The following is a 25,293-nucleotide window of genomic DNA, read 5'->3' on the forward strand; positions in this document are numbered from 1 at the left end:
TCTTTTTCAGAATATCAATATTTTATATCTTATCATGGTTAATATGATTTATCCCCGATATTAAACTATGTTTTATACTTTGTAACTATATACTTGTACAATGTAATTGTGATATATGACATTTAAATAACCAAAAATAGTTTATTGAAAAATTGATACGTTGTCGCTGTTTAGAATTATACAATGCCGCCAATACCATGTTATAACACAATTATCTCCCGTGTTAGGTCCTGAAATATTCATTCGCCAGCCAACTTTGGCTAATCTTGTTTGTCGGATGTCATGAGTAATTAATATAAAAACGTTGATGACCAGTGGTCAGTATATAGCTGGGTTATCATAGAGCAAAGAGCATGGACTCAGGTAAGTTGGTACCATACAAATGCGTAGGGTTTGTTTTAAAGTCTTGTTATGGATTTGTGATATATACATTTCGATAAATAAATTAAAATGATAATTATAAATTGAATTAAAATTATAAGCATTTACATCATTGTTGTATCTTTTCATCATATTCCTGGGATGCGCTCATGTTTTGCAACAGTACTAAAACGTTGCATACCTATGGAGTGGATTGTGTTTAAGTATTGTACGTACAGGGTGCTGAGGTAACTAGGTTAAAAAATGTAAGGCTAGAAAATATTTTATAAGGAATGGTTTGTTTGAAGTTAAAAATAAGTTCGGAAAAACATAGAGGGTCCTCTCTTTATTTAAGATTTTAAGAATAGTTTATTTTGTATGATGATATGATGATGAATTAAAAAAAGAATAACGACTCTGTACTCCGCCAGGGGAACTTTGGTTACACTACGGCATATATTTGCACCCGTGTTTAAAAATAAAGGAACAATGGTCGCGACTCTAGTTTAGTATCGTTACGTGTCAGACTACGCAGTATTAGATGCTGCTCCCTCCTCCTTACTCAACACCGGCTCTTAAAAATTTGCAAAAACTTTCAATTTGATACTACCTAAAATCCATTTTACCTGGTGTCGATATTTTCAACACAGATTTATATACCACTACAACGTCTAAGTCTATTCTTAATTGTAGTGATGGCGGTTGAAATAGATTTGATGAGGTCCCATCCCTGCCGTTTGGTTCCGTCTTTTGGCCTCTTTTATAAGGAGTAGAGTGCATTACCTCGTTCGCTGATTTCGTTGGTGAACTACTCATTGACGTGGTACATCTGTTTGGAATGTAGATTCGTCGAAGCCGGTAAATCACTTGAAATGGTATATTATCTGCTATATCCAGATCGTTCTTTATGCAGTCATGAAGTTCAGAGTGAGAAGGCTCCGCAGATGCCGTAGCCGTACTTCATGACTGGCGTTTTAGGAGGATTGAATTGTCAATATTACATATTTTTTCGTCTGATGTTTATTTGATCCAGGTCGTCCAATTTACGGAGTCTGTTGTAAATATCGTTAATGACCAAGTCGATTCAGGGTGCCGACTGAGGAAGGTAGGGTGATGGGGACGAGGCAATTTACAGATGTTATATTCAGTCTCCTTCGAAGCAATGTAAAGCAGAAACTATTTCACGAATGCGGAATCCGTGAATTCATAACGTAGAAAAGTATGAATGTAAATGTCGTTACAAATTTGGAGTCTGGCCCTGCACACACGTCTTTGTCTATCGAGTCCTCACATTGCTTCTATTGCTGATGGTGATGCTGACCACACCCCTTTTGCACCTCTAATATATCACAGACTATTCAACTCTTCAACAGTTGGATAGACATGAATAGAGCTATAGTGGTCACACATGTGAAACTCTTGTTTATTTCACGATTGCAACGGTATGTATGCATGTACATTGAATTGGTCACGTATCACAATCATCTTGTCACCTGGACAACAAGGATTAATCATTAACTGACAGTGACAATGACTTATAACACCAAATGCGTTCAAGAAGGATGCCTCTAGCTCAAGAATCGGCATTGGTACAGTTACTGAGAATATCTTTGAATTGGAATCTTATAATGCACCATTACCATATTTCCCACTTTCTTCTCGGTGGCAGTTCATATGTATGAGGATAAAATACTGTTAAATATTGCAATACAAAATCAGCAAAAGCGTCTTGTGGATCTCATTTCTGAGACAAACTATCTAAAACCAGATTTACATAAAAAAAAGAAAGTTAACAACTTGATATAATCATGTCCGGCAAACATCGATGTGCCGGATGTCAAGCACTGTTTTTCAAAGATGTCAAATATCAGTGTTACAAAAATGGACTCATTCGGCGCGATGCCCGCAACACGTATTAGACAGAGTCACCAGAACAAGTCATCTCTGGAAAGAGATTGGACACCGATCTGATGCTATACGTTCCAATAAACACAACAATTCCTTGCCATGTCTGTCATTGATGATGATCGCGAAACACTCAGAAACAGGAACATCAATGTACATGTGAGTTTTTGCGTTGTTCAATTAAGGATTCTGTTGCTGTCAATATTTTCTGTTGGTATTGCTAAATTATAAAAATGAAGTATTGTCGTTTGACTTTTTTATTGATCTCATTTTCTTTGGTTCCGGACTATGAGCTGGGTATTTGACTATCCATCAATGACATGTTGAATATTCAAATAAATATTAGACAGGGTATTATTGATTAGTAAAACTATTCATCAAAAGTAAACAAAGAATAATGTCACAGATTTTATTTAATGAAACCTAAAAGCCAGGAAATAAAGTCTCTTCGGTCTGAGGGTGAAAGATTAAAAAGTGAAAAGGATCCTTTAAAGAGCAAAAATAACACGCTTCTTGACTCTGAAGAAGAACTTGTTAGACAGATGATCTCTGAAACAAAATATTAATGATATCATTAACACGAGAAAAGACAAAATCAAATTTAAACTAGGTAATTCAGTCTCAGCTGATCTAGGTGATATCATTAAAAATCAATCCCGTTATATATAGCTAATGCTATCGAAGAATTTATTAAATCTAGCACTGAAATGGAATATATAATTGTACCAATACATTAAGACGCGTGATTGGGGAATGCTTACTTGGAACAGCTGAATCAAACTGCATATTTACATTGGTATTTTTACCATCATTAATTGCATATGGCATGACAGATACTAAGTTAAATTTCTATGCCATACGTTAGCCTGTCGTAGCTAAGATAACCTTCAGAATTTCCTTGTCAATGGTATGGAATCCAGCCTATGCACCCAAAGCTTATTAGATAGTTTTTGTCATTGGTAATAATCAAAAAAGGAACTTGAGAACTTGGTCATGTCGAACTTATGACAAATATATTGAAGTATTCTATGAACAAGTCTATTCCGCAATCTGATAATCTACGAAAATTTCGAGAAGCTGTATGGTGTAAACTGATTTATGCATAAATATGTTCCACAAACTCTACCAGGTTTTATAACCTTAGCTACGCCATTTTGAATTTTCTGATTGATGGCGTTTTGAGATATTTTGAGGGAATATCTGTATTTCGGAACGATTTAATTGAGATAGAAAGAAGTGGGTAAGCGGCATAGCTGACGGCGCTAAATGGGAAACAGTTTTTTTTAGATCTATGATTCATGAATTTCTTTCTATTCCCTTATTAGAAAATCAAAGTCGACGATAGTGTAAAGAAAGCGATTCTGAATATGACTGTTTAAATTAATGTTTTTGTACTGCTTGTTTATATTCATCACTTTTGGTTTGTTTTGGTTTATATTTGTTTCACGTCCTGTCAACAGCTAAGGTCATTTAAGGACGGCCTCCCGTGCAAGCAACATACATGCGTGTGGTGAGTGCGTATGTATGTTTGGGAGGCTGTCAATAAAATACAGTTTAAACTGAAAAAGGGCTTGACATTATGAAATTGTTCAAAGACATTTAGAAAAATACACTTCAAATCTAAAGTACACACGAACAATTACCGAATGTGAGAACGAAAGAATAAATCTGGAAAAAGACAAAATTAAACGAAAGTGGAATTGATTGAGAATGTGAGAGTGCTTCCCGGGTGGCTAGAATGAAAGTTGCGAAAAAGGAAATAGAAAAAAAAAAAAAAAAAAAAATAGCAAAACTATATTGCTGCCATTTAAAATAAGGAAGTCAACTTCGTAAGACATACATCTAGAAATCAAATGGATGATATTGTTGTTTTGGTCATTGTTATTGTTTACTGTCTTGCAATATAACTTTTATATTTCATTGTATTGATATAATACATTAATCACCACACCAATAGGAGCCCAGTTTGATACAGAGAACAATTGGCCACTGTATAACATCCCCATCCATTGGAGTCTTGGGAACATGGGTCATTGTATAACTCCATAACTTCCCTATCTATTAGAGTTCAGGGAACATGGGGATCACTATTTAACTTCCTCATCCATTACACTCCAGACAACATGGTCATAACGGATAGTGAGTTTGGTTGATGACCTCATTACATGTACTCGACAGAGTAAATACTTTTTTAGAGAGATTGTTCAAACGTATATAGACCAAGGTTTTCTCCATTTTTTTTATTGATCTCCGTAAGGCATTTGCTGCTGTAAATCACAAGATAATTTTACATTAACTTCCACAGTCAAACCTACAGTTTTTTCAGTAATATCTTTGTGACAGATCAAAAGGTGTCAACTATCAGGGGATACTATCGGAGCTCAAGCCAATCAATTCTGGTGTTCCACAAGGCTAAATACTTGGGCCGCTTTTATTTATGTTCATACAAAGTATTTGACCTATTTTCCTATTTTTATATACTGCAGATGGTACTTACTAACGGTGGAGATATCGAACAAAAGATACATGAAAATATGGACTGTACGTTTAGTTTGATGAGAAATAACAAATGTGTCAATCTAAGTAAAAATCAGTGTATGATGATAGGCCCTGTGTAAAAACTTTTCAGATGTGTATATATTTCTTTGGATTTAATGAAAATGTTATTGAAAAAGTTTGTTGTGCCAAACTTCTTAATGTACTTATAGACGATACTTTATCTTGGGAAGAGCATATTGAAAGTTCCTTATTTAGACTAAAAGATAAAAAATTATCTTTAATCAAGAGTCACTTTTCAACATAGTAATACCTTATTTACTACAGTGAGTGGTGATTCAAACTACGAAATGGAAACACTGTATAACTAATTACAAAAAAAAAAAGAGTTATTAAAGGTACTGTAACTTGGCCTGTGTTTCAAAACATTCTACAGCATAACACTAAGAACGGCGACCAGAAATGCTCGAACAGGGAAGGATGAGGAGAACTAATAACAAAAGTACTAACACGTAATATTGAATGAAGTGTGTGAAAAGATTCATGACCATATGAATGTAACTTCCTTCAGAAAGTTACAGTATCGACTTAATACGGATTTCTAAACAAAATATGCCTGAAAAAGTGTACAGGAAAAATACGAGAAAATGTTTTGCACGTCTGCTTCTAGTTTAATAATAGTGTCCTTTGTTCACCTACAGTAGTTGGTCGCTGAATGATTCTGGGAGACCACATCGGCGATGTATCTGTTGACGTCAATCCTTTGTGTAGCCACGTGTCTGACGTATATTCATGCTGTGACCTTTGACCCAAAACGTAAGTAAACAACGAAGAAAGTAAACAACAAAGAAAAGCACTGTTTTGATTTTGATCTGTATTTCAAATGTGATAAATAGCAGCAATTAACGACATCCTGCTCGATAGCCAGATAATATACAGGTAAAGCTAGCCTACAGGTAAGAAACAAAAGCAAGTTACCATGGAAACTGTCCATAACTTGTGTGGAGATTTCGGTGTCCATCACCTATTTGGCTCTAGTCTCAAATGCACTGGATATAAGGGTCAGGCACACATTCATTGATAATAACCTCAAATCAAAATAGTTTGACAACAGCCTATGGAATTATCGCTCTTTATCGAAAGAACACGACTTTCAGATTTCATTTATTTTTAAAGTGATGAAACTGTCGAACTCAACTGCATTTCTGTTGGTAGATAGTGAGATATGAAGTAAATATTCAGAATATTTTGTATGTCTGGTTGTGTTTTAATATCAATAACGCTGTTTCGTTTTACACATTAACTGATCGGCGGTTGTATTTACTGTTTCCCTTCAATATACATGTATTGATGAGATCTAATAAAACTGATCATTAGTTTATACCCATGTTTTTGTCTGTATTTTCGAATTCACAGTTCATTGATCTGTATTTGTTTTTTCAATTTCGAATAAATAAAACAAATTTACTTATCAATTTTAAAGCCGGAACTTATTGCATTGGTGAAATATGTATAATGGTATAGTACATGCTTTTATGCTTTAGACTTTCAAAGTTGCAATACATATAAAGTCAAATAAATAAATAAAATGGTTTGCTTTATTATGAAATCATGGTTTTTACACTTTCTGATTGGCAAAAATAGTGACACTTTATCAAGTGCAGTGTAAAAAAAAAGAAAAAAAAAAAAAAAAAAAACTGGTAAAAACACTGCTTTACTTGGTGTTTCTAAAAATAGATTAATTATAAATTAATACTGCCCTTGGTATTGGTCAATAGTGTAAAATTGTAAAATATCTTGCCCGCTTTTGAAACATGGCAAGCAATAACTTTGATTGCAAGAATATTTCAATTATCGTAAGAATATGTGCAGTGCATTTTAATGTATTAGATTACTTTTGATTGTGTTGTATTTAAAAGTTATAATGTAATGTTTATGAATGCTTCACAAATCAGTGTTTGTCATAACATGTACAAGCATACTTGCATTGTTTATATTAAAACTCAAGTCAGTCATTCTATAATGAAATTATTATAGCCTTTTGGTTTGGGTCAATACATAGCTTTATGAACCTGCCAAAAGTATCAACCTCAGATTTCCTCCTCGGTCGATATTTTTTCAGGTTAATAAAACCATGTATCGACCTTATCAAAAGGCTATAATTGTATATTAAGAATCAGCACCAATACACCCGATAGCTAGCCTTGACCACCGCTGTCTGGCGTTCTATTAATATCTCCTCCATAATATTATTACCCCGTGTTATACAGAAACATATAAATGCGTTAATAAATAGTTAATATCACATTGTAGTGCGTGTCATCAGCTGTACGCGGAGTAATCTCGTAGTCAAGGTGACTGGGGCGGTGGATGACGGACTTGTTTTTATAAAAGGTCAAGGTGAAGACTGTAAACAGGCGACATCTAGTACGGAAGAATTTTACGAATTCGATTTTGTTTCCTGTAATATTAAATGGGTGAGTCTGGCATTATATTATTATCCCAGATATTGATAGAACCATATAGGTCAGTGTATATACAATGTAATATTGTAAGAGGACGTTTCACAGTCTATAGATTTTGCCGTTGTTGAGCTGTTACCACTAGGGAAAAATGGAATAAAATACTAAACATACAAACTATACAATTTTGTTTCCTTACTCTATTTAACACAGAAACTAAGTCGCAAATAATCCATAAAGATAATTTAATAAAATATAATTTAATAACAATAATACAAAAAAAACGTATTAGAGATGGATAAAATAACTTAGGGTTTAGCAGGACCAGAGAGGTTATTTCATGGCGCAGCATTCAAACTAACAGAATGCCTGAATGCATTTTGACCTTTCTTATGGGCCACGATAGATTTCTTTCGAGTTTTGTTTGAACATTACCTATCATCCTGCGCGATATCTTACGACAAATTTTAACAATTTCTTAAAATTACACCAGGAAAACATTACATATATCATAAGGCAGTATTTTTAATTTTGTGGGCAGGAAATGACATTCCGTATAATCATCCAAAAGTTGCGAGCGTTCCAGACCGGAGCGGACAAGCAGATTCCGGTCATGTGCATAGCAAACACGGATGAAATTGTTGTCAGTAACTTCCTTGGCGCAGCGTAAGTAAAAACATAATTTATCGGCATGGCTTTCTCTGACATTTCTTCTCCCCTTGACTTGGTCTATCATTATTTGTCTGTTCTCGTTGTTTCTGTTGTCGTTGATTTCCTCTGCCAACTGTTTCTTTGTTTCTTTTGCCGTCGTTGGTTCCTATATCTCTCAACCTAAGTGAAAGGAGTCAGTCAGCATCATCCCATCACCAAATGCAGTCTTTGCTTACAAAGACCCCCGAAATAAAAAAAAAAGTGTTTCATTTTGATTTTGAAGACTTCATAGCTGAAACAAGACCAAAACAACGATGAGAAAAATGATGTCTTACCCAAACTTTTTACTAAAACATGAAATCACATTAGAAAAATCGTCAAAATATCAAAGAAAATGAACAGAACAAATTACTTTTCAAGTTATTTGACAATATGGCTGACAATATATTTTTTTCTTACCAAAAACGGAACGTCAATTGTGGGAAAGGGGACTTTCACATCGGTGTATATCGGTGGATACGTCCTGTCCAGGATAAGAGAACATATTTCTAGTATGAGAGAAAATCTCGTCTCCCTACTATCCGTATTATACAAAGGCCGTCTCGAATTTCCTGTCGGACCATTGTGACGAACCCTTAAAAACTAATAATCTCGCACATCATTTATCACTACACAGGGACAAAGCAGATGATACCGGGCTCAACAGGACCACCAAACCAAGGGCCTACTTATCCTTCTACAAAGTGATCACAGGGGAAGAGGTCATAGGGTCAGAGGTCAAACTGACTGATCGCCTGATCATGACGCTTCAGATGGATCAGGAGTTTACCAGTAAGATTGATATTATGCATTTGTACCTGGTTTGATTTATCGCTTTAGATATTATATCTTATGATTTTTTATGTAAACTTAATTAAAATGTAATGATGATCTATGTTTGATACAAAACCTTAGACCTCTTTTATACTTAACCTCTGATTTCAGTGACGCTTGCAAAAGGCAGGCGACATATAGGTATCACTTCGTCGGCGTCGGTCTCGGCGTCGTCGTCCTCACGAAGGTTTCCGTGCCATAACTCGAGTTTCCCTGGGCCGATCAAACTCAAGTTTCATGCAGATCTTCAAGGTCAAAGTCACTGTTACTAAAGATAGAAATTTGTTTCTGTGCGAGAACTCTAGTTCCCTTACACCGATCAAACTCAAACTTCATGCAGATTTTCCTTACCAAAAGTGCTAGCTTGGGATCGATTTTCAGGTTCGAAGGTCAAAGGTCAAGGTCACTGTTACTATAATAGGAAATTCGTTTTCGTGCGATAACTCTCGCGTTACATCCAGTTCTGAGGAATTCTTGTTGACTGGTAGTATATGTCACCCGTGTGTGATTGTCTGCTCTCGAGATGATTTTTCTCCCACACTTTCCTGTCGCTAGATATCGCATATTGTAAAAGTGAAAAACGAAAATGACACGTCATCATTGATTGAGTATGTAGTGCAAGACAAAATTGATGATGCTGTTCTATTGTGCCATGGTTACACTGCATAAAATGATGACGTCAATCCGTTGCGAGTCGTAACGCTTTTAGAACAAAGACATCTTTATATTTCCTATAAAAAACACATGTTGTTATATAAAATGGTCTTATCCTCGGATGGTACGCGTTTTCTCTACAGATATGATCGTGCGACGTCATGTATTTTATTGCAACTTTGTATCTTTACGATGACGTCACGAGCCTGTTGCGATATTCATGACTTATCTGTAATAATGGTAGAACGTGCAAGTTATAATATCAATATATGATTATCTATGTTGCAGATGACTTGGATATAAAAGCAAGATTTTGCCAGGCGTCTGATATAGTTATCATTGAAGATTTGTAAGTATCAAACGACGTATACAAATCACAGGGGCTAGTTACACTAAAACTAATAAAAAGGGTCTAGTTCAATTAGTGAAAATCACAGGGTCTAGCTTTAGGAAGCAGCAGCGAAACTTTAAAAATAGGGGCTAGTTTCATAAGTGAAAATCTCACGGGGATAGTTGTACATAAAAATCAAAGGGCCAATACCGCTAATAAACCCTTAATTGGGTCAACAATTATCATGACAAATCGGGCCAACAAGAGTGCTTAATATAAGTTGGTATAGCTTGTGTCGCAACTGTTGTAAAGAAAAAAAAATCTTAACCAATGTTCATGCTAGTAATGGCATGCACTATATACTTAAGTGGCGTCTATTGTATTTGCCCGTGCAGATATTGCCTATGAGTTCAGGGATACCTATAATCTAGCTTGCTACTTATATTACAGTCAAAACACATATGCTGTTGCCCTCTTGAGAATTCTTCTTTAAAAGTAGAAATTCCCTACTCTATCTGCATCTGATTTAGGACTTCCTTTGTGCCGGTCACACACATATGATTCATGTCCTTTTCATGGTTGCAATTGACAGAAGCTGCAAAAAACCAGTCCGTCACTAATGTTGCCTCAAAGATTTTCCTTGCCATGTCAGCCCCACACCTATTGAGTGGGTAGTGCAGGTGGCCCAGTTCCCCAATATTATGACGATAAAAACTCTTTTAACTGATTTGAAAAAAAACAACAAAAACTCTTTTTTGGTAAAGTTTTTTTGGTGCGTGACCGATTTTCTGTATTTTACAAAAGTAACGCAGCACCTTCGTGCGATTATTACAGGCACACATGCCCGATGTTAGCATGCGTAGTGTATATTTTCAACGCAAGTTTTAGAGTGTATGCCGTATATCCTATTGTGTTTCTGATTTTTTAACTGTTATTTTGAACATATTCTGAATTTTTGTTTGGTATTGGTTGAAATCGGATGTAACTTCCAGCTGTAGATTGATTTTCAATAAGCTGTATGCCGATGTCTATAATGTAATTGTGTTAGCAAGCATAACGTACTTCGAAGTGGGTTGTTTCCCGGCTATTTTGAGGTGTCCTATTCCCATTGTTTGAATGTAGGTTTCCCACCTTTGTGATCTTACGCGGACTTTAGACTTGAATACGTTCTTTAAAGTTAATAGAATATAAAATGATTAACACTTAAAGCACTTAACATTGAAAAGCATTTTTGTGTCAAATATGTAACACTATATCAATTTTCAGCTGCGCAGTAGAGCCAGAACTATTTGGAAACTTCTGGAAAATTAAGCAGGGGACACTTATAAGCGAGTTTGGTGCCTTCCGAACGACTGATTTTGACGGAGGATCAGTGATGATGAACTTCACCTGTATCCTTCAACTCTGTCAAGGACCATGCGTTCCGGTGAGTGAGCATTGATAAATTATCATACAGCAATTATGATAATAGTACTATAGGTATATGTTTGTTTATTCTACAACTTTGTATCACGTTTTATTTAGCCTTTGGGTTTATTGAATTGAAATTGAAATAAAATAGATAAAGAACGAAAATAAAATAAATAAATAAATTAATAAATAAATAAATAAGTAAAGTACTAGAACACGTAAAGCCACTCAATTGATTCCCTTGTTCTTGTACTTTAAGACACATCCGTTTAATTTAAAAGAATGCACTCAACCGTTGAATGTTCTTTCTTTCTTTCTTTCTTTCTTTCTTTCTTTCTTTCTTTCTTATTTATTTATTTATTCAATTAATGAACATAATTTGTTACACAGCTGATAAAGTTTACTTCAGCGACATAGAACATCATCAGTAAGACTTTTCGGACACAGTAAACATTACGTGTATAACATCTCCAATTCAGGAAAAGTGTGACGAAAGTTACACAGGCTGGGGGCGTAAGCGACGTGATGCGGAACAACAAGTGAACGGAAATGGACGGATTCGACGACAGACCGGAAATGATGAAACAATTGATGTCGGCGGATCTGTGAATGTGGTAGAAAAATACTCAAATATAAGTAAGTAGTTAATATATTGAAATATAATGGGTTTATGTGTGAGGTGAGGGGTTGACTTGGGGTGGTGTGGTTGGGGGTTGGGGGTTGCACGGGGTTTGAAGGGGTTGGATGAGTGTGGGTGTGGATGTGGGTGTTATATCATATCGTACTATATGTACTATTAACAGCTAAAGTAATTTAATGATTTAATGATGGTCTCTTGTGTATGTGCGTGATGCATGCGTGTTTTGAAAGTCGTGTGGAATCATCGTATGGCGAGTGTGTGTGTTTTGGAAGTCTATTTTATCTTCGTGTGGAGAATGTGTGTGCTTTGGAAGTCCGTGGTATCTTCGTGTGGTGAGTGGGTGTTTTGAAGGTCTGTTGTATCTCCGTATCGCGAGAGTGTGTGTTTCGGGAGGCTGCGATATCTTCGTGTATGTCTCCTTGTGATAACGCGGATCTGATGTCGACTTATAGTTCTACCTCACTAAAGCATAAGTACTCCGAAGACACCCAGCAGGATTCCCCACCCTGTCACATCATACTGAAAACGGGTGAACCCGTCAGTTCATTCATCCCATTCACAAACTAGGACGTTATACAGCTCTTCTGGAGATAACAGCCGCACCCCGAGCCGTCAGAACTACCAATTTTATAGACTCCGCGATGCCTCTGCCAGAGGACAGAACCCAAAGCCTTCCTCACAGTGGCGAACTTTAAAATAAAGGCTTAAATTGAGACAGTATCAAGGGAGGCATAAGGATGAAGAAAGTTTTCTAGAAGGAAGAGAAAAGATTACAATTTAGTCGCCTCTAACCACCATGTAATTCAACATATTTTAACACTGGCTACTCTACATTTTCATATCATTCATGCGTATTTTGGTATACAAGGATGGCATGTAAGATTGGGCGGGTGTGGTGTGCTTTTGTTTGGTACGTCAGTGGGATTTGTTTATTTTGTTTAATGTCCTATGAACAGCCAGGGTCATTTAAGGACGTGCCAGGTTTTGGAGGTGGAGGAAAGCCGGAGTACCCGGAGAAAAACCACCGGCCTGCGGTCAGTACCAGGCAACTGCCCCACGTGGGTTTCGAACTCGTAATCCAGAGGTGGAGGGCTAGTGATGAAATGTCGAGACACCTTCACCTCTCGGCCCCGTGTCTGAGTGGGAAGGGGTGCCATTATTTTTTTGTATAACAAATCCCCTATAAAAGAAACAAAATCATCAATTTGAGCATATGTTTCAGCAATAATTAGCAATATATGATTTCTTGGAAATTCTGAGCTCATTTTGCTCTGATATCGTACTGACTTCAACGCTTGAAAGACAAATACTTGTGAACTAAGAATTTTTTTTATGTTTGACAGGAATTTTGACGAATGAAGATTTCTGCTGGGACAAATTGGCACTTAGCCTGCTGGTTACAGTCTTATGTTCCTGTATCATAGCGCCATCTGGTGGATGTTTCATACTGTACCGGAAGCTGGTCCGTTGTCGAAAAATGCTCCAGGACGTCACCAAATTCAGCAAGCCGACGTCACAGAAGATGTCGGCCGCAGCTATTCTCCATTAAAATGATGCACAATCGCTGATAAGTGAAAGGCTGTTTCTGTTTGTTTTATATACAGGCATCTTTTACATTGTACAGATGTTATATGACCACAACAAAACGTGTTTGATTGGCCAGTTTATTATCACGTGACATAGAGGTACACTAGAGCCAATCGGATGTGACCACGAAATCCCCCAAACACGTGATAGGCAGTGTCTTTGGCTACGTAAAGGATATCAGCCAGAAATCGTCTACACGCCTCGGACAACGCATCCCTCTTTTTGTTAATATTAGACATATAACTCTTCTGATGAAATGTCAAAATAATGTAATTATAAAGCGTCGAGCATAGTCATTTTGTGGAAATGAGTATTTTCTCAGGGAAGTTATAATCCCTAAAAGATAACCCATTCTAATATAAGCACGGTACGAACATTTCACCCATTTAGATTTTGAAAAGTGGTCATGAATAACCGTTGGGCATTGTTATTACAATAAATGATGTGACTTACATCTAATAGTTTGTGTAAGTGTGATCATTACATATAATGGCCGGTCACCATGATTGAACACGAGCACAAATCTTAAAAAAAAACATACCCGGATTTTCCTAGACGTTTTGGAAATTGTCAGTGAATTCCAGACTCCTAATTTGCCTTATACAAATCGCTATGCTATAGGGGGCGTTGTGACAGGCTCACAAGTAAAAAAGGTCAGAATATTTGGCTGATGGCAAACCAAAATAATAAGAACTTGGCGGTAATATTGTAATGAACGGTTCTGTTTTTAATGTTCATTTCGAAAATATATACAGTCAACATGGCAATAAGATCAATCTGTCATATCAAAATAAAGCTACGTATCATTATAAGGACTGGGCGGTCACATTGTAATGAACGGTTCCGTTTGAAATGTCCATTTCGAAATATACACAGTCAACATGGCAGTCAGTCTTGAGATTTATGAACATGTCTGTAAAGATATGTTATACCGTTCGTAGCTATGATGGCGAGGAACAAAGTTTATATTTGATAGTATGTACTAATGAACCAGATTTAATTCCCTATAAAGGCAAAGAGTATGATACATGTACGTAACGACCCAAGACAAAGGCAAATCAAGTGATTTCTATGAAAACCAACGTGTTTGCCGATGGCAAAAGAGAATCGAATTTCCAGGAGGCATAGGAAGCGAACGGAGAGAGCTAACCATGCCACAGGATGTGATGAACTTTAGAAACAGAGTGTTTTGAAAAGTGAATAGTGTGAACTTCTACTATCGGCATCGGAATAGTTTATTGGAATAGTTTACTTGAATTGTTTATTCATTTGATAATCTATAGTCATAATGATTTTTTTAAATTATATCTTCATTTATATTCATTTAACTCTCTCTCTCTCTCTCTCTCTCTCTCTCTCTCTCTCTCTCTCTCTCTCTCTCTCTCTCTCTCTCTCTCTCTCTCTCTCTCTCTCTCTCTCATATGTAAATGTATGTCATCTTGTAAAAATAAATGTATTATATGTATGTAAAATTATATAGGGAAAGGGCTTAATATAAGTTTGATAACTTGTGCCCAATTCCCATGTATATATTAAGATACAATAAAATATGTTTAAATCAAATAAATCAACCAACGGAGGGCTATTATAGAGCGGAAGGTAATGTTTGTTACCACCCATTTCCATCAAGCCCTATCTGTCTGGTTTGCAAAAAAAAAAAATAAAAAAAAAAAAAAAATAGATAAAATGCTATAAGAAAATAATAAGGTCAGGTAATTGAAAATCCCCATGCTGTTAAGCAGCCTTTGCATGTCTTACATTTTACACATACCGGGATGACACCGCTAAAATCATTTGACCGCAGAAATATTTTAAAATGGAGTATAAGCAGATTTTCATAGATATTTTGGGAACATATTTAGGAATACTTTGTTGGTTATTAGCATGAATTTCTTATGGTATTTCAGGTTACTTAAGGCAAAATTACAGTCGTACATAGTACGACTTATCGTTCTTGGCCCATTATGTTGTCTCAATTTCGAGTATTGCCAAGAATTCTTTTGTTAAAAGACAGCACTACTAGTCTTTCAGATGTTTTGGAAAATATAAGAAAATGTCTTCTTAGAAATTGTCTCCTTCCTCAAGAAAGTATTTGTGGCTTGATATAAGAAATAAACTATATAGAATCGAACAATATTACCTCTGTAAACCTGACGTTAGCTAGCCTCTTCATGGGTGTATAAAACGTGCGAATATACAAAGAAAACTACGCAATGTAAGCCTCGAATCATGTTTCAAAGGAGAACATCTTTCTAAGGAATATTAGGAAAATGCCTGGTTTGAGAAATGTGAAAGTGTCTCGGCCCAATTCATCAAACTTGCTTCAAGCCAGGTTATAATTACTTAGAGATCAGGTGATCAGTCAAACAGCAACAAAAACGCAAATAGATAAATAAATAAATAAACAAATGAAACTGATACAAATGGACATGGATCTTATCCGTATATTGCTAGCCTTTGAAAAATATTGGACGAATGTCTTTTTCATAAAAAATAACAGGCAGTATAAATGTAATAAACAAACTACTTAACAGTGTTTTCAGTAATGGCAAATATTTATTTCACACGTGACATGTAAATGGGATATGACGAGGGTTTATTTTATTGCATTAATAGGCTATTTGAGCACGTAAAATCCATGTATTTACTTTATAGGTTTAAAATTACTTAAACTACACCCACATGGAGGTCGTAAGAAGAATCGATATCCATGTTTTACACGTTTGCACACAATTTAAACAAAAAAGAAACACAGATATATTACCTATGTTTACCACTGCGCAAACATGACTATTACGTAAAGAAAGAAAGTATGTTAATGTCGGTACATGTATAATACATTGTACAGAGATTGGAAATCGAGATCATCAACCTAAAACAAATGTTGTTCTCGTGTAGAAGTCTCGTGAAATTGCTTTAACTACCAGTAGACACCTAGTTATTATAATCTCATGTTTTCCTTCTACTTGTCTTGTTTTTTCGATTTGTATTTATTATTGACAATTAGTAGGCTATGTTACTGATGTTTGTAATGATAACTTAAATAAATTACACGATTCTGTCCACTTGTTGTCATTAAAACGACCAGCGGAAGATCGCATCCCCGTCCACAAAACATGTACATCCTTTTAATGGCTGTGCTTTGGGGACTAACGTATGGCCACACTGCCTTTGTACACACGTAATGAGGATTTGTACTTAACAGTTAATTGAATGATTCACATAAAGATTACCTATTCTTGTTTGGTATTATTTAAAGAGATAAGTACGTATTTTGTCAATTTTATCTACAGCCTATTATCTCTGTTGTCATTAAGGGTCCTCAGCCATTACCAGGAGGTGATAGAAAATGCATTATGTTCCTGGTGTTTCCATAAAAAGATCACATCGATAAGAATTAATCCTTTATGCCGAGAGCCCTTTTCTTATCCGATCTTAATCAGACTGAACGTAGGTACAGATATAAGCATCCAGCCCATATTAATTCCTTAGTTAATAGTCTAGGGAATGTCGCGGCCCTTCCCTCATATCCAACCCTCAGTAAACAGTCCAGGGAATGTGGCGGCCCTTCTCTCATATCCAACCCCCAGTAAACAGTCCAGGAAATGCGGCGTCCCTTCTCTCATATCCAACCCTCAGTAAACAGTCTAGGAAATGCGGCGTCCCTTCTCTCATATCCAACCCTCAGTAAACAGTCCAGAGAATGCGGCGTCCCTTCTCTCATATCCAACCCTCAGTAAACAGTCCAGGAAATGCGGCGTCCCTTCTCTCATATCCAACCCTCAGTAAACAGTCCAGAGAATGCGTCGTCCCTTCCCTCATATCCACCCCCCAGTAAACAGTCCAGGAAATGCGGCGTCCCTTCCCTCATATCCAACCCTCAGTAAACAGTCCAGGAAATGCGGCGGCCCTTCTCTCATATCCAACCCCCAGTAAACAGTCCAGAGAATGCGGCGTCCCTTCCCTCATATCAAACCCTCAGTAAACAGTCCAGAGAATGCGGCGGCCCTTCTCTCATATCCAACCCCCAGTAAACAGTCCAGGAAATGCGGCGTCCCTTCTCTCATATCCGTCCTTCAGTAAACAGTCCAGGAAATGCGGCGTCCCTTCTCTCATATCCATCCTTCAGTAAACAGTCCAGGAAATGCGGCGTCCCTTCTCTCATATCCGTCCTTCAGTAAACAGTCCAGGAAATGCGGCGTCCCTTCTCTTATATCTATCCTTCAATAAACAGTCCAGGAAATGCGGCGTCCCTTCTCTCATATCCAACCCTCAGTAAACAGTCCAGGAAATGCGGCGTCCCTTCTCTTATATCTATCCTTCAGTAAACAGTCCAGGAAATGCGGCGTCCCTTCTCTCATATCCAACCCTCAGTAAACAGTCCAGGAAATGCAGCGTCCCTTCTCTCATATCCAACCCCCAGTAAACAGTCCAGGAAATGCGGCGTCCCTTCTCTCATATCCAACCCCCAGTAAACAGTCCAGAGAATGCGGCGTCCCTTCTCTCATATCCAACCCTCAGTAAACAGTCCAGGAAATGCGGCGTCCCTTCTCTTATATCCAACCCTCAGTAAACAGTCCAGGGAATGTGGCGTCCCTTCTCTCATATCCAACCCTCAGTAAACAGTCCAGGGAATGTGGCGTCCCTTCTCTCATATCAAACCCTCAGTAAACAGTCCAGGGAATGCGGCGTCCCTTCTCTCATATCCAACCCTCAGTAAACAGTCCAGGGAATGTGGCGTCCCTTCTCTCATATCAAACCCTCAGTAAACAGTCCAGGGAATGCGGCGTCCCTTCTCTCATATCCATCCTTCAGTAAACAGCCCAGAGAATGCGGCGTCCCTTCTCTCATATCCAACCTTCAGTAAACAGTCCAGAGAATGCGGCGTCCCTTCTCTCATTTTAACTATCACAACGCATTACATAGTATTGTACAATCATAACTTAGTGTATTATAGTATTAACAGATATGATTCACACCCTTTCTTACTGCATTTAAATGATTACCATAATTAGCTGCATTACGAAAAGTACAACTTAATTACAATATCCGCTGAAAATATTTTGATTAGGTGTTGTAACTGGTGGTAATTTGATGATCAGAAGACTTAGTGTTTTAAGATAAGTGGCATTAAATTGGAACCATTCCATGGATTTTTACAATGGACAAGTATTTGATATAAAGAAACAAGCCATTATAGTGTTTATGTTCCGCGCATGTCTCGCCCACACGGTGTTCGGTGTTCTTTTTCTTTTTCTTTAAATTCAATTCTAAAACGTGCACTTTTGGCGTTGTCTCTACCGAATCATCTCAACAATGGCCAGAGTTCTGCTAAGCACCCAATTTCATTTACACATTACATAATTTCTATCTTTATGATTTAATTTCTTCCTTTCAGTAATAAATGTTGTCTTAGGGATCTTAATAGTCTGAGCGTAGAATGAAAAGAGTCCATATATGTGAATGTGAAATTATTTCAATTTAACGAAATGTTATCAATTAGCTTAACGTCAATTGTGTTATGTAAATGATCGACATTACTGCCAGCTTTACGATTTGGAAATATTATCGGAATCATAAATTATAATTGACAATTAAGATGTCTAAAATGTTTGAAACATTAATGCTGACATTCTGAGGCGTCGATATTTGAAGAAACAATTCCGGAAAGAAGCATTTTATGTGGAAAGGTTTGATACAGGCCGAGATGGTGCTCCAGACCAATATCAAACCGATTGGAACCGGAAGTTTCTTTCAATAAAAAACACCAAAACCTTAATCATCAGACTTGCAAAAAAGTTTTATCCATCAAAAACTTAAAGAAGCAAATAATACAACGGCTGAGAGACGAATAAACAGGAAGTCCCTAAAATGAAATATTTCCCGAAAACAGGAAATCTTTTGCCTGGTAAACAGGAAGTCTGTATCTAGCTTGATACCTTCCCCACGGTAAACAGGAAGTCTGTATCTAGCTTGATACCTTCCCCACGGTAAACAGGAAATCTGTATCTAGCTTGATACCTTCCCCACGGTAAACAGGAAGTCTGTTTCTAGCTTGATACCTTCCCCACGGTAAACAGGAAGTCTGTATCTAGCTTGATACCTTCCCCACGGTAAACAGGAAGTCTGTATCTAGCTTGATACCTTCCCCACGGTAAACAGGAAGTCTGTATCTAGCTTGATACCTTCCCCACGGTAAACAGGAAGTCTGTACCGACACTGATACATCCCCCGGTAAACAGAAAGTCTGTACCTACACTGATGCATGCCCCGGTAAACAGGAAGTCTGTACCTACACTGATGCATGCCCCGGTAAACAGGAAGTCTGTACCTACACTGATACATCCCCCGGTAAACAGGAAGTCAGTACCTACACTGATACATCCCCCGGTAAACAGGAAGTCTGTACCTACACTGATACATCCTCCCCGGTAAACAGAAAGTCTGTACCTACACTGATACATCCCCCGGTAAACAGGAAGTCAGTACCAACACTGATACATCCCCCGGTAAACAGGAAGTCAGAACCTACACTGATACATCACCCGGTAAACAAGAAGTCTGTACCTACACTGATACATCCCCTAGTAAACAGGAAGTCTGTACCTACACTGATACATCCCCCGGTAAACAGGAAGTCAGAACCTACACTGATACATCACCCGGTAAACAGGAAGTCTGTACCTACACTGATACATACCCCGGTAAACAGAAAAGTCTGTACCTACACTGATGCATCCCCCGGTAAACAGGAAGTCAGTACCTACACTGATACATCCCCCTGGTAAACAGGAAGTCTGTACCTACACTGATACATCTCCCGGTAAACAAAAGTCTGTACCTACACTGATGCATCCCCCGGTAAACAGGAAGTCTGTACCTACACTGATACATCCCCCGGTAAACAGGAAGTCAGTACCTACACTGATACATCCGCCGGTAAACAGGAAGTCTATACCTACACTGATACATCCCTCGGTAAACAGGAAGTCTGTACCTACACTGATGCATGCCCCGGTAAACAGAAAGTCTGTACCTACACTGATGCATCCCCCGGTAAACAGGAAGTCAGTACCTACACTGATACATCCCCCCGGTAAACAGGAAGTCTGTACCTACACTGATACATCTCCCGGTAAACAGAAAGTCTGTACCTACACTGATGCATCCCCCGGTAAACAGGAAGTCTGTACCTACACTGATACATCCCCCGGTAAACAGGAAGTCTGTACCTACACTGATACATCCCTCAGTAAACAGGAAGTCTATACCTACACTGACACATCCCTCAGTAAACAGGAAGTCTGTACCTACACTGACACATCCCTCAGTAAACAGGAAGTCTATACCTACACTGATACATCCCCCGATAAACAGGAAGTCTGTACCTACACTGATACATCCCCCGATAAAAAGGAAGTCTGTACCTACACTGATACATCACCCGGTAAACAGGAAGTCTGTACCTACACTTATACAACCCCCGGTAAACAGGAAGTCTATACCTACACTGATACATTCCCCGGTAAACAGGAAGTCTATACCTACACTGATACATTCCCCGGTAAACAGGAAGTCAGTACCTACACTGATACATCCCCCGGTAAACAGGAAGTCTGTACCTACACTGATACATCCTCCCCGGTAAACAGGAAGTCTGTACCTACACTGATACATCCCCCGGTAAACAGGAAGTCAGTACCTACACTGATACATCCCCCGGTAAACAGAAAGTCTATACCTACACTGATACATCTCCTGGTAAACAGGAAGTCAGTACCTACACTGATACATCCCCCGGTAAACAGGAAGTCTGTACCTACACTGATACATTCCCCGATAAACAGGAAGTCTGTACCTACACTGATACATCCCCCGGTAAACAGGAAGTCTGTACCTACACTGATACATCACCCGGTAAACAGGAAGTCTGTACCTACACTTATACAACCCCCGGTAAACAGGAAGTCTATACCTACACTGATACATTCCCCGGTAAACAGGAAGTCTATACCTACACTGATACATCCCCCGGTAAACAGGAAGTCAGTACCTATACTGATACATCCCCCGGTAAACAGGAAGTCTATACCTACACTGATACATCCCCCGGTAAACAGTAAGTCTGTACCTACACTGATACATCCCCCGGTAAACAGGAAGTCTGTACCTACACTGATACATCCCCCGGTAAACAGGAAGTCTATACCTACACTGATACATCCTCCCCGGTAAACAGGAAGTCTGTACCTACACTGATACATCCCCCGGTAAACAGGAAGTCAGTACCTACACGGATACATCCCCCGGTAAACAGGAAGTCTGTACCTACACTGATACATCCTCCCCGGTAAACAGGAAGTCTGTACCTACACTGATACATCCCCCGGTAAACAGGAAGTCAGTACCTACACTGATACATCCCCCGGTAAACAGAAAGTCTATACCTACACTGATACATCTCCCGGTAAACAGGAAGTCAGTACCTACACTGATACATGCGCCGGTAAACAGGAAGTCTATACCTACACTGATACATCCCTCGGTAAACAGGAAGTCTGTACCTACACTGATACATCCCCCGGTAAACAGAAAGCCTGTACCTACACTGATACATCCCCAATAAAAAAATTTGGATGTTTTAACCCGAAACCAACATTTGTTTATAAATTCATAAGTTCAAAATTCAATTTCATCAACACGATTCCTATTTAAACAATTGCTTCAGTCATATGTTAACCGTTGACATTTCGCAAAGCCTAGAATGCGCCTTACATGGCAATTGCCGCTAAATTGAGACACGCGCGCGACTGTTGATGACATCATCATTGACACCGTATTGTCAAGGAGCGGTCAATTACGACATGTAGCGATGTAAATCATTTGTTTATCTCGCGTGAATTGTCACGAGATGTGTGAGATGGACGTGTTGTCAACTCATATCGGCACTGAGCTGATGGACGGCCGACTAAATGGTCGATGTAGGCGATAACACACACGGCTAATATAGTGTTATGTCCCGGCATGCATCTGCATGGCAGTCTCGCTATCGCTAGATTGGCACATTTATGCGACATTGCGACAGAAAATCTATAGAGGTCACGTTATGCTAGTCAAACATTTCCCAATGCTACGTTTTCAAAATACCTTGTGCCCATACATCAAAAAGCCTAATGGATAACGGTCGTCTGCGTTCATTAACAAACACATGTATGTTAATTCATTACTTTCAATGAATAAATATATTTACAAATACAGCAATTTCCGGATGGCAAGGCTTTTTTTTTTCGTTCATTTGAAAGACTTTCATTGAGTCAGGTTCAGCCGACATATTGATCGTGTTCGAACATTGAAGTTTTTTTTCCATTATCATTATTCGTTGTATGAATGTACTGTTGACATAAAGAACGAGAGGCAATAGAACATGCAAAAATAAACAAGACATCGTAGTAAGGTATAACGTTTAACAGAGGGCATTGTATTATAATATTTACAAAACAAACAATGAAGGTCGTATCATGTAAACGCTGTATGACATAAACTCGACAAACAGAGGACGCCTGTATGACATCAACTCGACATTCAGGGGACGCTGTATGACATTAACTCGACAAACAGAGGACACTGTATGACATTAACTCTACAGAGGACGCTGTATGACATCAACTCTACAGGGGACGCTGTATGACATCAACTCTACAGGGGACGCTGTATGACATCAACTCTACAGGGGACGCTGTATGACATCAACTCTACAGGGGACGCTGTATGACATCAACTCTACAGGGGACGCTGTATGACATCAACTCTACAGGGGACGCTGTATGACATTAACTCGACAAACAGAGGACACTGTATGACATTAACTCTACAGAGGACGCTGTATGACATTAACTCGACAAACAGAGGACACTGTATGACATTAACTCTACAGAGGACGCTGTATGACATCAACTCTACAGGGGACGCTGTATGACATCAACTCTACAGGGGACGCTGTATGACATCAACTCTACAGGGGACGCTGTATGACATCAACTCTACAGGGGACGCTGTATGACATCAACTCTACAGGGGACGCTGTATGACATTAACTCGACATACAGGGGACGTTGTATGACATCAACTCTACAGAGGACGCTGTATGACATCAACTCTACAGGGGACGCTGTATGACATCAACTCTACAGGGGACGCTGTATGACATTAACTCGACAAACAGAGGACGCTGTATGACATTAACTCTACAGGGGACGCTGTATGACATCAACTCTACAGGGGACGCTGTATGACATAAACTTGACAAACAGAGGACGCTGTATGACATCAACTCTACAGGGGACGCTGTATGACATCAACTCTACAGGGGACGCTGTATGACATCAACTCTACAGGGGACGCTGTATGACATCAACTCTACAGAGGACGCTGTATGACATTAACTCGACATACAGGGGACGTTGTATGACATCAACTCTACAGAGGACGCTGTATGACATTAACTCGACATACAGGGGACGTTGTATGACATTAACTCGACATACAGGGGACGTTGTATGACATCAACTCTACAGGGGACGCTGTATGACATTAACTCGACATACAGGGGACGTTGTATGACATTAACTCTACAGGGACGTGTATGACATAACTCACAAACAGAGGACGCTTATGACATAACTCGACAAACAAGGACGTGTATGACATACTCACAGGGACGCTGTATGACATACTCGAAAACGAGGACGCTGTATGACATTACTCGACAAACGAGGACGCTGTATGACATTAACTCAAAAGAGGACGCTGTATGACATTAACTCGACAAACAGGGACGCTGTATGACATTAACTCACAAGGACTGTATGACATAACTCGACAAACAGAGGACGCTGTATACATAACTCGACAAACAGGACGCGTATGACATAATCACAATAGGGACGCTGTATGACATAACTCGACAAACAGAGGACCTGTATGACTAACTCGACAAGGACGCTGTATGACATTAACTCGACAACAGAGGACGCTGTATGACATACTCGACAAACAGAGGACGTTGTATGACATAACTCGACAACAGAGGACCTGTATGACATTAACTCGACAAAACAGAGGCGTATCTTAAACGTGTATGACATTAACTCGACAAACAGAGGACGCTGTATGACATTAACTCGACAAACAGAGGACGCTGTATGACATTAACTCGACAAACAGAGGACGCTGTATGACATTAACTCGACAAACAGAGGACGCTGTATGACATTAACTCGACAAACAGAGGACGCTGTATGACATTAACTCTACAGAGGACGCTGTATGACATTAACTCGACAAACAGAGGACGCTGTATATGACATTAACTCGACAAACAGAGGACGCTGTATGACATAACTCGACAAACAGAGGACGCGTATGACATAACTCGACAAACAGAGGACGCTGTTAGACATAACTCGACAAACAGAGGACGCTGTATGACATTAACTCTACAGAGGACGCTGTATGACATTAACTCGACAAACAGAGGACGCTGTATGACATTAACTCGACAAACAGAGGACGCTGTATGACATTAACTCGACAAACAGAGGACGCTGTATGACATTAACTCGAAAAACAGAGGACACTGTATGACATTAACTCGACAAACAGAGGACGCTGTATGACATTAACTCGACACACAGAGGACGCTGTATGACATTACCTCGACAAACAGAGGACGCTGTATGACATTAACTCGACAAACAGAGGACGCTGTATGACATTAACTCGACAAACAGAGGACGCTGTATGACATTAACTCTACAGAGGACGCTGTATGACATTAACTCGACAAACAGAGGACGCTATATGACATTAACTCGACAAACAGAGGACGCTGTATGACATTAACTCGACAAACAGAGGACGCTGTA

At 38.6% G+C, this 25,293-nt stretch overlaps 1 protein-coding gene across 1 annotated transcript; it reads left to right on the forward strand.

The window, feature by feature from the left end:
• Positions 1-328: 328 nt before the first annotated feature.
• LOC117339733 lies at positions 329-13,828 on the forward strand. The gene is made up of 9 exons (XM_033901448.1): positions 329-363; positions 5,463-5,577; positions 7,075-7,238; positions 7,765-7,889; positions 8,551-8,705; positions 9,690-9,750; positions 10,999-11,158; positions 11,622-11,778; positions 13,126-13,828. The coding sequence occupies exons 2-9, from the start codon at positions 5,502-5,504 to the stop codon at positions 13,329-13,331; spliced, it is 1,104 nt and encodes a 367-aa protein (XP_033757339.1). The 5' UTR covers positions 329-363; positions 5,463-5,501; the 3' UTR covers positions 13,332-13,828.
• Positions 13,829-25,293: the final 11,465 nt, after the last annotated feature.

Source organism: Pecten maximus, chromosome 12, assembly GCF_902652985.1.
Source record: "Pecten maximus chromosome 12, xPecMax1.1, whole genome shotgun sequence".
NCBI classification, from domain to species: Eukaryota; Metazoa; Mollusca; class Bivalvia; order Pectinida; family Pectinidae; genus Pecten; species Pecten maximus.

Bases quoted from the DNA above. Each gene is read 5' to 3' on its own strand.
- LOC117339733 (XM_033901448.1), top strand. From the start codon at position 5,502: ATGTATCTGTTGACGTCAATCCTTTGTGTAGCCACGTGTCTGACGTAT. The intron at 7,890-8,550 runs GTAAGTAAAAAC...ATCACTACACAG, and splicing joins AGTAACTTCCTTGGCGCAGC to GGACAAAGCAGATGATACCG. The intron at 11,779-13,125 runs GTAAGTAGTTAA...TATGTTTGACAG, and splicing joins AGAAAAATACTCAAATATAA to GAATTTTGACGAATGAAGAT.